We start from the raw sequence: 15,560 nt of genomic DNA, 5'->3' as shown, positions 1-15,560 counted from the left end.
AATTCATTAATGCGTTTCAGGTGACGCAAATCAACTTAAACATCGACAACGAAATTATGGACATTTTAATTTGTAAAAAAAAAAAAAAAAAAAAAGAATTATAACACATTTACCAGAAGTCCCAGTCTCGGTCGTCTGTTTCGAAGTCTGTGTTTCCAAGATTTATTTTCCAGACTCCAATTTGACTCTGAAACCGATTTCCAAATACATAAAAAGTAGTATTTGTTTTATTTTAAAGCACACCCTTTTCTTACACTGGTAGGATTTCAAATTGCCAACTGTTTAAACCCACAGCTCAGGTCAAAGGTCAAAAGTCTCAGGTCACTCCTCCGCAATTCATAATTGACACTTATTCAAAGCGCAACAATGGGACCAGGAGTGTACTCTTTATTATTAAAGATTAAACATTTGTATATAAATCAAGAGATTCGAATACACTGTAGAAGAGCAAAATTGCTTTTAACCCTGCGTTATTAGATAGTACTGGTTACATAATGTTAAAACAAAATCCAAAAATATATAACACTAAGTATAACATCTGTAAAGGCTTACATTTTCCTTAGACAATTAGACAGAATAAATGTTATTCAGCTGCAGTTCTGCAGATGTATAATTAGCACATCCTCCATATTTTATTCTATTTCCAGGCTCTTACATTAGATCCGTTTACCTCACAATTCTCATCCATACGTTACTAATTACTGCAGCTCTCAATCGGGGAAGCCTAGCCTCTCCTCAAAACACCCTCCATCAGAATCACTTCTGGAAAATCTCTTCATGTCTGCACCACCAATGCAAAGTGTGCATGATCAATTGAAACCACTATTGGTTTAATGCATTGACGAATGTATTTCGTTATTTATACACTCATTGGTGCAACAGATCATTTTGCTTCCAGGACAGGTGGCTCAAATGAGTGGAAAGACACTGAAGGCGACAGTGTATCTGTATGGAAGCTCCTGACTGGAACAGCAGAGATGGTCACCGTTAAAGGAGCAAAGCACTGAATCATCATATATATAAAAAACACTATCAAAACATAAATCGGTTTATAATCTAAGACTGAAAAAAATACAAAAACACTAATAATAAGCAGCTAAGAATCAAGGTAGAACAACTTCAAAAGACGTGATGATTGTAGTAGAACTGAACAGCATGTAATAAGAACAGCATTTAGATACCGGAAGAGACGCAACGAAACTGGGATAAACAAAACAAAATGCTGGAATGCTCAGATGTCTTGGGGTCAGGCGGTTCCACCCTCCTCCTCCTCCTCCTCCTCACACCTCAGGCACAGAGTGGTCCATGGCCGATCTGATCAGCCCAGAGGACATTCTGCAAGGAAAGAGTCAGAAAGTGTCAGACAGAATCCCAGGCCCTATTCCCCTCCTCCTACTCACTGTCACAGCATGTCAAGAGCACTGCGTCCTCGCTGCACAGATGCACTTCAGCCTCAAAACTAGATCTTCCCCAGCCTGCAGACCCTAGAAATGGCTGTTAATTCATTGTTAATTAATTAATAAAATGTCAGGACCAAGTAAATCCTGGAAAAAGACTTAAGAGATGTTCAAACAATCTGAATAATGATGCTTTGAGAACTAAAGCTGCATGCATCTCCCCCCTATTATGTAACTAATTAACATACATAATTCTTAAACAAACATTAGAAAAATCTATTAACTTCAGATTTTTTTTTACCTTGACCCAGTATAACCCAAACATTTGAGAAGCCTCCATTTTGTGTTTAAGATGCACCATTTAGATCAACTTACTTCTTCACCATGTGTTCATAAATGAATTTAGGAATAATGGTGACGGTGATGGCAGTCGGGGCCGAGGTCAAAATATCCTTAACCTGAGAGTCCTGCAATCACAAAGCAAACCCAGAGGTCAGGCACAGGACAGAGGCCGCACAGACGGACCTGGTTACTGGGGTGTGTACTGGGGTCTGAAACAGTTCCAACTCCCCCCTCAAGGCACTTAATCCCTTCCTGTGCAAAGGCCTTGTACACGAACAGTGGTGAAGCCAGCACGGAGAAGATCTTGCACAGGATTTCAGATTGGGTTTAATGAACTGCTATGGAATGAGTGGGAGTCTCAGTCCTCACCTTCAGCCCGATGACGTTCTGCCCGTTGATCTCGCAGATGTTGTGGTCAGTGAGGAGGCCGTTACGGGCGGCGGAGCTCTCCTTAACGATGGAGGTGATCCGCCCGTTCTTGTAGATGAATCCCACGTGACCGGAGCTGTCCTTGTGCATGGTGATGGTGCGCTGGAAAGGCCTAGACAGACGGAAAACAGTCTGTTCAGAGCCCGCCCTGCACGACCGAGATACTCATACCCAGCGTACTCCGAATCTCTTCCCAACTACCCCGGCACGATAGTCACAATCGCTTTGCTTTGAATTAATAATTCCATTCATGAAGATCATTACTCCAGTGCCAGCTGTGAGTTTCAAAGACTGCTCTTAGACTAAACATATCATAGTGTTTGAGTGTTTAAATGATGAGACTTAACCAAAAAACTATTAATTTCTTCTTGTTATTCTTTTCCTTTTACAAGCAAAAACATCCTGCTCATTTAAAAAAAAAAAAAAAAAAAGCCCGACCAGTTTCTTCAAACAAGTTAAGATGCCCCTTTGTCTTCCTTAAGCGAAAGGCTGCTGCTGAAGCACTATGAAACATTTTAACTCAATACACATGTGAAAAAAGCTGCGGATTAATTATTACAGGCGTTTTATGCATCGTTTGCCGGGCGGGTGAGCTGCCTACCTGTCTCGCACGATTAGCTCGATGCGGTACTCGGCGGCCGCCTTCAGGGCCTTGTGCGCCTTGTCCAGACTCCAGCCGGCGCAGTTCTGCCCGTTGATCTGCAGGACCTGGTCCCCGAACCGCAGGCCGGCCAGCGCGGCGGGAGAGTTGGCCTGGACCAGCTGGATGAACACGCCCTGAGGAGGGAGCACAACAGCACTCAGGCACATGCAGGGTCAGGGCTTCCAAAACATGGTAGCAAGCAGCTGATGGTGGCACCTTAATGCTACAGTTAACTCTGTTATAAACACCCCTATACCCCGGGGCAGACGGCCCACACTCACGTTGTCGATGGTGCGCAGTCGCAGGCCCACTTTGCCATCCTGGTCCTTGCACAGAATCACCTCCCGCAGGCCCTGCTTGATCTCGGCCCTCCGGACGCCCATGTCACCCCCAGTCACGGGGCAGACCATCCCACCCAGAGCAGAGGGCACCGTGGCCACCCGCTGCAAACACACAGAGAGGGCAGTGAGGAGAGAGAGCTCTGCATGGCCTCAGTCCCTGTCTCAGTGTCTGGCACTGGAGGGCACCCTCCCTCCCGCTTACAACCTAGGTCAAACCGGTCCTGGAGTTCCCCCTGCCCTGCTGGTTTTTGTTCCAACCTAGGTCTTAATTACTTAATTGAATGCTATATTGCTTTTTTAGGTCAATTAAGGAATCAATTAAGCTATTAAGACCTTGGTTGGAACAAAAACCAGCAGGGCAGGGGGTACTCCAGGACCGGTTTGAAAACCTCTGACCTTGGGGTAACACTGAAGAGGTTTCATTTAACAAGTAAAGGGTTCAGTTGGGTGGCTATAGGATCAGAGAAGCATCAATTAACAGAGATGAAATGGGGCTACAGCTGATCTAGTCCAAGAACAGAGATCTTGTAAAGGGGTAAATTAGAATAATGATTTCCATTGGTCATTTCTTTCTCTGACCTCGTAAAGCAAGTGATATCTTGCCTACCAGACCGAAAGCCAAACATCGACGCATTCCTCAGCCGACAATAAAAGACAAAGCTGAGGAAGAAGCAGGCAGGGTACCATCCTCAAACTCACAGGTGTAGGACTCAAGGTCAGAAGATTCTCTCATGGGCAGAGAGAGAGAGAGAGAGAGAGAACAGAAAGAGGGAGCGAAGGAGTGTGTGTGAGGGAGTGAGAGAGAAAGTTCTTAGTGGAAAGACTCACCCTGGCTCCTAGCACTCTGGAGGGATGACTCAAATGCATTGCTAAATCATTCATGTACTGCTGCAGTGCAGTTGCAGGGATCCTACATAGTTAATCCTAGATTTCTGCTTCTTAACTGCGGTTTCTTCAGTAAGAATTTAGATTTTGCTCTAGAATTATCACTGGTAATAAAAAAAATATATATGAACGTTTGTTATGGGGGTTAATAGCAGGTCATCTTTTATCATCTTCAAATGGTATTATATTATTCAGATGGACATTCCTGATCATGGAGAGAAAATTAAAAGTCCCTAATACATCGAAACTGGGTGGTAAGGTAATCCTCCTGCGCTCGTCACTCTGTAGCAATGTGGTGTCACCGCAGCCTGGGGCACGGCGGGGCGAGGCTCATGGGACTGGAGTCAAGTGAGAGAAAAGCCGGGGAGTGTAAATAAGGCAGAGAATCACACGTGTGAAAGAAAGCGGATCTTCCCTGAGAGCAACACCATGAACACTCACATTGTCTCCCATAGGCACCATGGCGAGGTTCCTCTGGACCTCATCACTGTTCAGACTCAGCCCCATGTAGTCGCCCAGCTCCTGCAGGTTGGGATACAGACCTGGAACAACCAAGATGCACAAATCTAGAGGATAAATCCCCTCTGCTGCCTGGTAGAGAATTACAGCATCACGCTCGAAAAATAAAGGTACTGGCAATAAATATATCACTCATGAACGCACATCAAGTATGAGTTTAACCACCCTCCCTACTTCCCCCTTCTCGCAAAGGTGGAACCTGCATGTGGAGAAATGCAGACAAAATGGGGGTTGGAGAGACCTACAGAGGAATGAATGGATAACTGTTGGACTGAGGGAATACTGGTCTGAATTACAAGAGAAATAACCTTGAACAGGAAGTAGGAATACTGGGAGATGGCATTTATTGTTTGTTTTTTTTCTTCTGCTTGGTAACAGGATAAATCAGTAGTGCAGCTCAGTGACTCAAGGTCCCGCAACAGGAAGGATGGCTTCAAAAGAGAACTGCCTCTAGCCACTGCTGCGTAGCGTAAGGGAGAAGAGGATTAATTAAGTCAAAGGTGCTTCACAGAACGAATGAGAAGGTGGTGGAATATTGATGATGGCAAAAGAACAGAGACATCCTCAAATATCTTAGCAACCAGATGACGTAAACAACGCCTCCATTGCCGGCGCTACAAGCCCACTTGGCTCACTGGGCTGCACTGTGGATGGAAGGCGTTTCACAAATTACCCGTTTCTTTCCCAGTTTTTCTAACTTTCTTCCCAGCAGTGGCTGCCGATATAATTTTGATGACATTTATTATGAGGCACCACAACCCTGCAGCGTCCACTGGATCAGGCCTTTCCAAACGTAGCCACAGTCTGAATATTGTCCTCCTCCTCCCCCATCCAATCCCAGAAAAGGGGCACTTCATTTCCATCAGACATTTTTAAGGGTTAACCACTTGCCACAGAATATGGATGTAGAATAAACCAAGGAGGCAGCGCTGGGGGAGAGCAGGTGGAAAAGCACGGATACCTTCCCAAGGGAGAGGGACAGGTCTATCTGCTGGAGTGACAGCTTGTGTATCTGCATTTCCGAATGGCTGTTTTATTTCGTAATTGTTTCCAGGCGTTCACAAAGTGTTCCTTGGCAAGCCAGCCCGACTTTCTCCCCCCCCCCAATGTGGAGGAGCTCGGCCACAGGGTTTGGACAGACGGGCGTTTCCCCGGCTTCGCAGCACAGAGCCGACACTGTGCAGCACAGGGTGAGGGACCAGCAGGGAGGCAGCGCTCCGCAGCGCCGACACAGAGAGCCTTTCACACAGGTCACTACACATGACACACACACACACACACACACACACACACACACACACACACACACCTTCTGCCAGAAGTGAAAGCATAGCCAATCTCTTCAACAACCATAGTCCCGAAACAGACAACGGCCTGTTTACGTGCCAGTGACTGTACTACAGCGACGTATACGCCATTCCACACCTATTAACCATTTATGAAAACCCTCTGCCATTATGGTAACTAGGATTCCCTTCCTCTGAGCTCAGTTCACAACACACTCAATTTTAGTAAATGGGACGCGATTGATCTGAATTGATCTAAAAACAAGAATATAATTAGAACATCAAGGCTTTCCCTTTTAACTTAATACCCGAATCAGAGGCAAACGTTACAATGCACAAAGGACCCAAAAAGGCAGGCAAACAGATTCAATTTCCTTAATTTCCTTTCCTACATGACATGAAGGTACATGCGTGTGCGCATAACTTCATTACAGTAAACTATCAGTTCAGCCCATTTTAAAAGCTGCAGCGAGGCTAGATCACTCGGATTGCGGCCACGAGATCATGATGGGAGAATCAGAAACTCATTCAAAATCCCCAACGCCTTAAAATAAAAATATGATTCTGCATAAAAAATAAAACAGTTTGGGAATATAAATACATTTAATTCAGAACTGGAAAAACTGGAACTAATTGTTGAATAGGAGCAGAAAGCCGTGAAAGCGATGCTGCCGGTGCACCAGCGAAGCTCTGCACTACTGCAGGACCGGAGCAGCTGCCACACACACTTCCCATCCTCCTCTCCCTTTCAGCCACGAGACGGAGGTGGCAGATCCCACGGCACACCGCCACGGCTGCCCGCGGTTTCTATGGCAACAATCAACAGGCTCCGAGGGGGAAAACAAAAGCACAGGCCTCTCAGCTTCCCTCCACTGCTGTGAAAGGCTGCCAGACCGGAGTCTCTCTATAGTTAACCCTTTCACTCTGGGAAGCTTTTTCCACTTTTCATGCATTTGTTTTCTCTCTGCTTAAATCAAAAATGAAAGGTGTCTGGATCTAAAACCACCACAATACTGAACACACTGGATGCCTCAGAATAACAGCTCAGAGTTTGGTGCAGAGCTGTTCTGTGCACCAGGGAGAAATGGCAGTGCTTCCACACTTTGCAGGGTCAGGGTTTAACTCTATTGGAGTGTTGGAGAGACATACATCCTCTCTCTCACACTCACACAACCACTTTTACACACATTTAGAAGCAGTGCATGTTGTGCAGATGTACCAGGGTGGGCTATGATTGCTCTGTCTCTGTTAAATCGCGCGACTTGCTTGTTTGTTTGCTTATCTAGGTATTTGGAGCTCACAGTGCTATTCTTTAATGCTCTAACAATCCGTCTAATAATTAACCCTAACAGATTAATACAATTCACATATATTAAATGGCACAGTATTTGAATCTGAGTTACCAGCCATGACGCACCTTTCATGCTTTGTTTTCAGAAACTTCAGTTGACACCCTGTGACGTTAAGAGAGTCTTTCACAAAGGCTGTGCGTGACCTGTTCACAATGCTAGTTGAGTAAGATAAGCACCCCCCCACAGGATATAGTTCAATAAAGCTGTAGAAAAACATTAGTCACATGTGTATGGAACATAATGTAGTGGAACACAGAAACCCCCTAAATATTTTATAAATAAGAGACAAGACTTACTTGAGCCCATGGTCTCCGGTCTAGCAGACATCTGCTCAGACGCCTCCTCCGCGATGGCCGGCCTGGAGGTAGAGGCCGCAAAACTGGCCTGAGCCTGAGGAGGAAGAGAGAGGGAGAACAGATGGTCACTTCCAGACACAACAGAGGCAGCATAACTGACCACCAAACAAGACCAAAGGATGGGCCTAGGACCTAGTTTCCTTTGAGTTACCCGCACAAAGACCAGACAAAATGTAAAATAACAGGGGAAGGAGAAGAAGCAGAGTAAAAATGACACCAAGTCTATGTTCTGATTCTACATAAGGGTTATTGCCTGTAACTTACAGACCAAGAGAAAACCTGCACCAATACTGTCGTTTACACTGAAACCACTGGTGTTACTACAGTTTACTGGCACCTTAGAATGGTTTCTACAACATAAAGGCTCCAATTAAATATAACCATTCAAGCCACCCGCCCTAATGTGAATTACATTTCCAGTTGTTGAAGATAATGTTAATTTCCATTAGGTGGAATTTGACAAGCCTCTTTCAAACACAAAGCCATCATCAAGTACTGGGCGGTTAACTGGTTAGCAAATCTTGATTCAATGCAGGCTGACGTTTTGTTTCGTTTCTCTTTTTTCATGTCTACTAGTTGAACTCTAGATGCAGTTGGTCAGTTGTTTTGTTTTGGGGTTTTCTTGGCCTCTAGCTGAACTTTCACATCATTATTATTGAAGAATTGAACGAATATTGTGTAGTTTTCATTACCTGCATGACCTTGTCGACCTTCAGGTCCTCGAGGGAAGGATACAGAGACATCTTGCTGTAAAAACAACAAAACAGAAAACTGTAAAACAAGGGGAATTAACATTACAGTAAAGCATTTTACATTTATTTAAAAACAACAACTGTGGTGTGACATCATGTTTAGAAGGAAAAGCATATACGCAGCAGAACGTCAATAACATTGTTACTGCATGGGGGGAATGGAACACAAGAGCGCTTTTCATACACGAGGCGTTGAAAGGGGAATGGAGTTTAAAAGATCCATTTCGAATGATGAAGCATCAGCTGCACAGCATTCCTCAGAACCAGACAGTGCAGCTCCACCAACCAATAACAATGGGCTTGATAGGAGCAAACGCGACAGTCTGAGCTATACATGTAAACCTTTAATAAGCTCCGGTTTCAATTAAGTGTGTCGTTGCTAATCCTCTGACACTTAAGGCCAGCCCGCAGCATTACAATGCCAGGGAATAGGGCACAGGGCTTCCCCCGTTTCACTGTGCAGGCGGAGGAGAGAGGGGTCACAGGGCAGGCTTTGTTCCTAATAGAGAGATCCACCATTTATGTCTCGCTGCCGACCCCAGTCATACAAAGGCTGCAGCCCCCGCCTGCTCCCCCCATCTGGTTAGGAAGCCATATCAAAAGAGCAGCTTAAAGAAACAACACTGCAGAAGATTAGATCAGTGGTGTCCGACTGCACTACTGTACAGTAAAACTGCAGAAGGCATTGGAAAGGTTTTGGTTTCGTTTCCATTACAAAGGACTTTTAGCCTTCATTCCTTAACCATTATGTTGCTCTAACTGTACGGCAGAATAGTTTTAGATCAAGGGTGGCTAACCCTGGTCCTGGAGAGCCGCAGGGTCTGCAGGTTTTTGTTTTATCCAGATCGTTAACTGCTTAATTGAACCAATTATGGGTCTTAATTAGGCAAAATGTCCCGGTGTTCAAGATATCCAATGATTGGGAATTTAGAGAGACCTGGAAATCCTGCAGGATTGCGGCTCTCCAGGACCAGGGTTAGCCACCCCTGTTTTAGATTAATGTAAATCATGGAAGATCTGTATGCTTTTAAACACCCGGCTGCCTGACAGTATTACAAAGCTCTTTAGGAAGATTTCTGAAGACAGTTTAAAGAACCAAAATGCACTTTGAATAACAGCAGTTCTATATTCTTAAAAACCCTGGTAGAAATAAGATTTTAATAAGTTTAATAAATAAGTTTAAGATCCTTTAGGATCGTGCAAGATCCTGTATAGGATCCTACAAGATCTTACAGAATCATACAATATCTTACAAGATCCTGTAGGTTCCTACACAGGATTTCGTAGGATGAGTAATTTGCCATAAAAAAAGTAATGCTGGCAAGTCCCTTTCTGTCACTTTGCCTTCAGTGTCATACAACTAGTTCTTACTTCAACATGTGGGTCACTATCCAGAAGGTTTTGTTCATTTTAACTATTGTGATTTTACAGATGTTTAATTTGTCCTTTTACTGATCTGCACAAATTAAAAGGGAATACTGGTTCACAAAACAAATTCCAAGCCTAGAATATGGTTATTTCTGATGTAATCACAAGGTTTTTTAAATTCACACCTCCAAAACAAAATCTTAATTGTAAATATTTGTAAACATTGTTAAGACGACGTTTTGTATGCATTGCTAATATGCATTTTCATGCATTGTTTTTGGTACTTATTACATATGTGTACTTTTAACATTGAAGATTAAATTTATTCGGCACAGAATAACCCAAATATTAGTATTGATCTGTAGGAGTGATGAGCAGGTGCCATGAGTTAAATATAAGTAATCTGGAAATTAAAGTAACTGAACATTTTCTCAAAATATTGCCCATTTTCTTATTAGGCATTATAAGTCTGAAAGTCTTATTACAGTATGTTTGTATAAATATAAATTTTACATTACACCATATTAATATTACATTTATTTGACTTCTAGGGATTAGGCATTATGATTGGTATAAAATCATATTCCTCACAGGGTTGTACCCAAGATCCCCGTTCCTAAACAGGATCTTATGGGAATCCTAAAGGATCTTGTAGGATCCTACAGGATACTTTCAAGATTTCTACCAGGGAAGACATTCTAGCTCACCAAAAAAACCTATTACACTTAACTGTATTCTACAAGTATACCGTACCCATCACTCAAAATTAAACATTCACTGAGTTAAGTTGCTTTGAAAAGGTCTTTGAAAATGTTACCAGCCCACAGATTAAATTATATATACAATTTAATAAATCAACAAAATGTAACCTACACTGACTGGAATACTTAACAGTTAAAGAAAATCCAACTGGGAACCGACAGAGAAACACTTGTGAAACACAGACGGTTACCTCACTGAAAACACACAATTTCCAAACAGCCCAACAGAAATAAAAAGCCCTTCTGTATTCAGTAACTTAGAGAGCAATTGAAGATGGATAACAGTAGTCTGATAAACTGACCAGAGGACAAACGCTCTCACTTGATGAGTCTTTCAGTGACCTAGCATAAATTACCAGAAGAGATTGACAGTCAAGCAATCAGGTGCAGTAGTCAGAAACCATGTGATGTAATGTCTGTTTATATTGTTACATACTGAAATATTACAGGATACTCAAACATGAACTTCAATTGAATCTGATCACTTGGTATGATGTGACACACGCAACACGGCAAAACAGCTGGTTTGAAGATATTTGGCAAGTGCACTGGTAATAAAATATTTTACTAAACAAATTGTTTTACAGTATTCACAAATAATGTATCCAGCTATTAATTACACTTCAAGAAACCAGTCTTCAAACAACAACTTTACGAGGCTTTTTTTCCCCTTAAACAAAAATAAACGTATTTGTGTTTATGTTGATAAAATGTGTTTATTTCCTGATCATCGTGACTCTGCTTTAAAAAAAAAAAAGTTTCTCTATGTAAAACAGAAGTGGTGTGGCAAGAACGATGACCGAGCTGCTGACTATAGGGAAGCCGCCATTTGATCCCTATCTCTGACACTCCAAAACAAGAGCACACTTTCAATCAATGCACTCATGAAACACAGACAGGAACCACACTGAAAACACACGCAATGAAAACAACAATTGGTCCTAGTAACCCAAACTATCCTGAAAGCTTCAAGTGCTACAAAAGTTGGCCAAAGTCCCAGTCCTATAAAGCTGCAGTATCTTCAATGCACCCTTGTTTCATGCCTAATTTAACTCATTAGCGAATAAAATTTAAAATCCTATTTCCCCAGTCCTTAAAGCAGCAGTAGGCAACTCCAGGGCAGGACTCCTGCAGGTTATGTAGGTCCCTTTCTAAAGGAGCAATGGCAATAAACAGGTAGCCTTGAATCGCCTGCCATTTACAGAGGATTTGTCTTGTGCTCGTGGGAGTGATGATTAACTCATTCTCTCCTCACCTGTTACAATATTACTTCAGGACACTGTTGGGGCTTCGGCAGACAGATGCTCTACACGAGCAGCTGTGCTGAAAGAGACGTTAATTCTGAGAGTGCTGAACAGATTTGTTACGAGCCGCCATTAGCTGAAGAGCACTCCAGCTTTCTACTCTTCCCCAACTGTACAGACTGTGAATTAGCAAAGTATCTGGCAACGTCCAGCTCATGCAGAGACAGGATGATAAGCTCTCCATCTCTGACTCAATTTTCCCCTCAAGTAAAGGGAAAAAAGCGAACTTGGCCACTTGCCTGGATTGCACCTAGAATATGGAGTGCACTTAAACCACTTTAATGGGATAAGCAATGTCTTGTTTCCCACTGGTGTTCTGTATCTTGAGCAGTGGTAGAACACCAACAACCACCCCAACACCCACCCCCATTGAGGCAAACAACCGCTGCGAGTTCACAAAACTCTGGCACACACTTGAGGATTACTGAAGGCACAGGATACAGCTCTGAGACCTCGCAAACAACCAAACAAAAACAGAAAACTAGAATTTCCTAGATGTCAGGGAAACATCGGATCAGAGAGACTCAAGAATCATGCTTCCGGTCATTTCCATTACTGGACACTGGCATAAGCAGCTAAATTGAATGAATTAGGCCTACTCTTTGACTAGAGGACAATTACAATTGTCTGCCCGTCTTTAAAAATACTCAGAGCACATATATTACCATTGAAGAAAGAAAAGCCCATCTTAACCATAATGCTAGGCATAAACAGGAATATGAGAGATCAGGCACAACACAGCAGATAAAGTGTCTTCCTTGTAGACTTGGAAACACTGGATGTAGAGCTAGAATTCAGAGATCATGATAGGGTAATTTTGTCTCGAGTTAACCGCAGTGCTGAAAAATAAAATGGATGCCAACTGATCCACAGACCTATTTATTGTAAAGCATCCTCCTCCTACACACACAGACACACTCATCCAAATGCATTTCAACATTTAAAAGCCAGCTTATCAGCAGCAACATTAAAGGAACAACTGCTTTTTACAGGGTCGGAAGTTTTGTTGGTTTTAATTTCGATGCTGGGAAATTAAAAAGTGAATCATGGCCAGCACTAATAAAAAACATGCTGAATGTTACTGCAGTTAAATTACTGAAAATCTGCAACATTCCACTGATATTTTAATTTGTAATATGGAAGTGAAAAAAAAAAAATCATAATCCCACAAAATATAAAGGCATTTAATTTCCCAAAGCCTACTGCACCATTCTACAGTCACACGAAAAGAGACACTTATTTTTCTCTACAGGCTACAGGTCTCATAGCCAAGACAAGGCACAAACTGCGCCATGCGATTCGTTTGCTCTTACAGAAATAACATGCAATAAGATTTTATGTCTATGGCTTGGATCCGCCTTGTTTTCGGATAGGGAGAGATTGTTCCTGTGCTTCCTGATGCAGTGATTTAAGGAAAGCAACAATGGCTACTTATAACAGGAGTATGTGCAAAAAGTCCGGGCAGCTGTCCAGCGGGCAGGGACAGTGGTCTCTCTCTCAGTGGGCCTGAACCCCAGCAGTGCTCAGGGCTCTGGATTCTGGAGGGGTGTGGGTTCAATCTCATGTATGGGACACTGCTGTTGTACCCTTGAGCAAGGTACTGTACCTACATCGCTCCAGTACAAACCCAGCTGTATAAATGGGTAATTGTCTGTAAACATCATGTGATATTGTAATTTGCCTTGGATAAGGGTGTCTGCTAAGTAATATAACTGCAGAGACTGCTGCAAAAAGGAGACGCGCATACGGATGGTACAGGGTGACTGATCAGCATGTTACCCAACACTTTCTCAACTTAAGTTCCTATTATTATAAATCACTGCCTAAAAACTGTCAAATCCGTCAATAAGAAGCCTCTCTCCTATTGTACTTTGTCTTTAAACTGTAAAGGGTGTGCTACAGTAACAAGTATAAAATGATGATGAGGGAGGTTTGTACTAACTAAGCCTCATTACTGTTATTGCATTTTATAAAGGATTTTTAAAAGGTTTTGGGTTTATATTATGAAACATTAAAGTAACAAAAACAACAACAATACACTATCACAGAACTGGTTTTCTTTCCTTCAAAGGCCTTGCAATACACATAGCTCATCACTGGACAATGCACAACCTAATGGGTCAATAAAGCCGTGTTTTCCGAAATACAAGATATTGTACATTTCCCGTCAGGCCTCTTCACTGACCGGTTTCATCCGAAAGGGGAAAGGATGTCTGGTCGCAGCCTTAGGAAACCGCGGAGCCCAATGTCTCACTCAATCAATCTCAAATATGCCTAACTTTGGCCACAATCGTGTTGAACTGTTGGTGGGAAACGGTATGAACGCCAGTCCTTTCTTCTGGGACGTGTTTGGCGTCTTGCATAATTCAATTTCGGGACATTTGCCAACAGTGAAATCTGGGTTGTATGTAACAGTGTCCGACAGTTGGAGGAGGGGGGGTTGCGTCTTATCGGTTTAATTGCTCAATTCGTTTTTAAAGAAAATACTTTTTACATCCAGATTCGGTTATTACTATTATGAAATCAGTCCCATCTTTGCACTTGAAAAGTTACATCCCGTGTCTGTGCTGCTGGCGGAAGCGCTGTGGACCCATTTCAGCAGAACAGGCCTGGCGCAGTGTCCAGTGCGTTAACTCACACCCAGCCCGGGAGGACCCTGCGTTTAAATATTACGAGGTTTTGTTTTACATTGTAACCAATAACCCAAAACAGCGGGATAGCAGGAAAAAAAAACTGCGATAGCATAGTCTAAAATTAAAATGGGACAGAGAGAAAAACAGGACACGGACAATACAAGATAAAACGAACCCGCAAATCAAAACGAGAAAGTTGTAATCCTGCAACAACTTATTCCACATCTGTTAAGAGTCCTTTACAACACTGCTACCTCAGAAACCACTCATTGTTGCTGTTGTTAAACTACAGAAAAACTTACCGAGCTCAACGGGACTCGGCGCACTATTGTCCTCACGGCCCTGAACTCATCAACCACACAGGATCCCAGGCGTCAGACTCACCTTCAAACTGCTGGGGGGATATCGAGGAAGAGCTGCGAAATCACAAGCGGGTAAAAGTGTGGAATAACACTGAACACACACACAACACTGAACACGATCCCGATCCCGATCCCCTGCCTGCCGTAAGTAACCCTGAGCCCACTTCCGGCTTTGCTAAACGGCGTGACGTCACCGCCTGACGCATCAGCTGACTGTGTCACACGGATATTTATAATCAGTTTCACCCGGAGAGCTTCCCAACGCACAGAAACTCCTGAACTACAGTAATTAACTAAGTATGTTAATAATATGAATATTCCCCACCCTACGCCTTATTAACGGACCAGAGATAACTGGTTACATATTTATTAATAATTCTTTACAAATATACTTTTCAATAACACTTCATTAATATGAATGTATGAACTTCTTTCCTAAGGGATAGGCTAAGACCCCTCCCCCGCTGGAAACCTTGGGAATTTGTGTTATTATGATTATTATTATATAGCTTTATATCAATTTAATTCATATTTATACAATACTCGTGTATTAGAATGTGAAATATATTAGATCTTTCGTTTTGCTACGCATTGGGAACCGTGGCTATCGTATAATCTCGGTTCTCCACCCTTTCGGGTAAACATTATGACGCAACTCTTTTTCCATGTGTTAACCTAGGAATGGCCGGTTGCATGCTTTTCTGGAGTCTATCCAAGTCTCGTTGGCTGATGTGTGAGTTGGTGCAATCGACTGATGACAGGTTAAGAACAAACTATATACAGAAATACAATACTTGTAGATAAATATACTAAAAACAATAGTAATAAAA

The 15,560-nt window shown here is 42.7% G+C and overlaps 1 protein-coding gene across 2 annotated transcripts; it reads right to left on the bottom strand.

The window, feature by feature from the left end:
• Nucleotides 1-197: 197 nt before the first annotated feature.
• On the bottom strand, nt 198-14,917 carry sdcbp2 (syndecan binding protein (syntenin) 2). 2 transcript variants are annotated; one of them, XM_066702258.1, is made up of 9 exons: nt 14,671-14,917; nt 8,243-8,297; nt 7,491-7,584; nt 4,479-4,579; nt 3,093-3,254; nt 2,770-2,945; nt 2,109-2,280; nt 1,773-1,864; nt 198-1,335 (listed from the first exon to the last, which is right to left on the bottom strand). In XM_066702258.1, the coding sequence occupies exons 2-9, from the start codon at nt 8,291-8,293 to the stop codon at nt 1,281-1,283; spliced, it is 903 nt and encodes a 300-aa protein (XP_066558355.1). In that variant the 5' UTR covers nt 8,294-8,297; nt 14,671-14,917; the 3' UTR covers nt 198-1,280. The 2 variants fall into 2 exon arrangements, with proteins under 2 accessions (XP_066558355.1, XP_066558354.1); XM_066702257.1 differs by having other exon boundaries at nt 14,753-14,917.
• Nucleotides 14,918-15,560: the final 643 nt, after the last annotated feature.

The sequence above is a fragment of the Amia ocellicauda genome, chromosome 4 (genome assembly GCF_036373705.1).
Source record: "Amia ocellicauda isolate fAmiCal2 chromosome 4, fAmiCal2.hap1, whole genome shotgun sequence".
Classification (NCBI taxonomy): Eukaryota; Metazoa; Chordata; class Actinopteri; order Amiiformes; family Amiidae; genus Amia; species Amia ocellicauda.
This window is presented reverse-complemented; position numbering and strand designations above follow the sequence as displayed.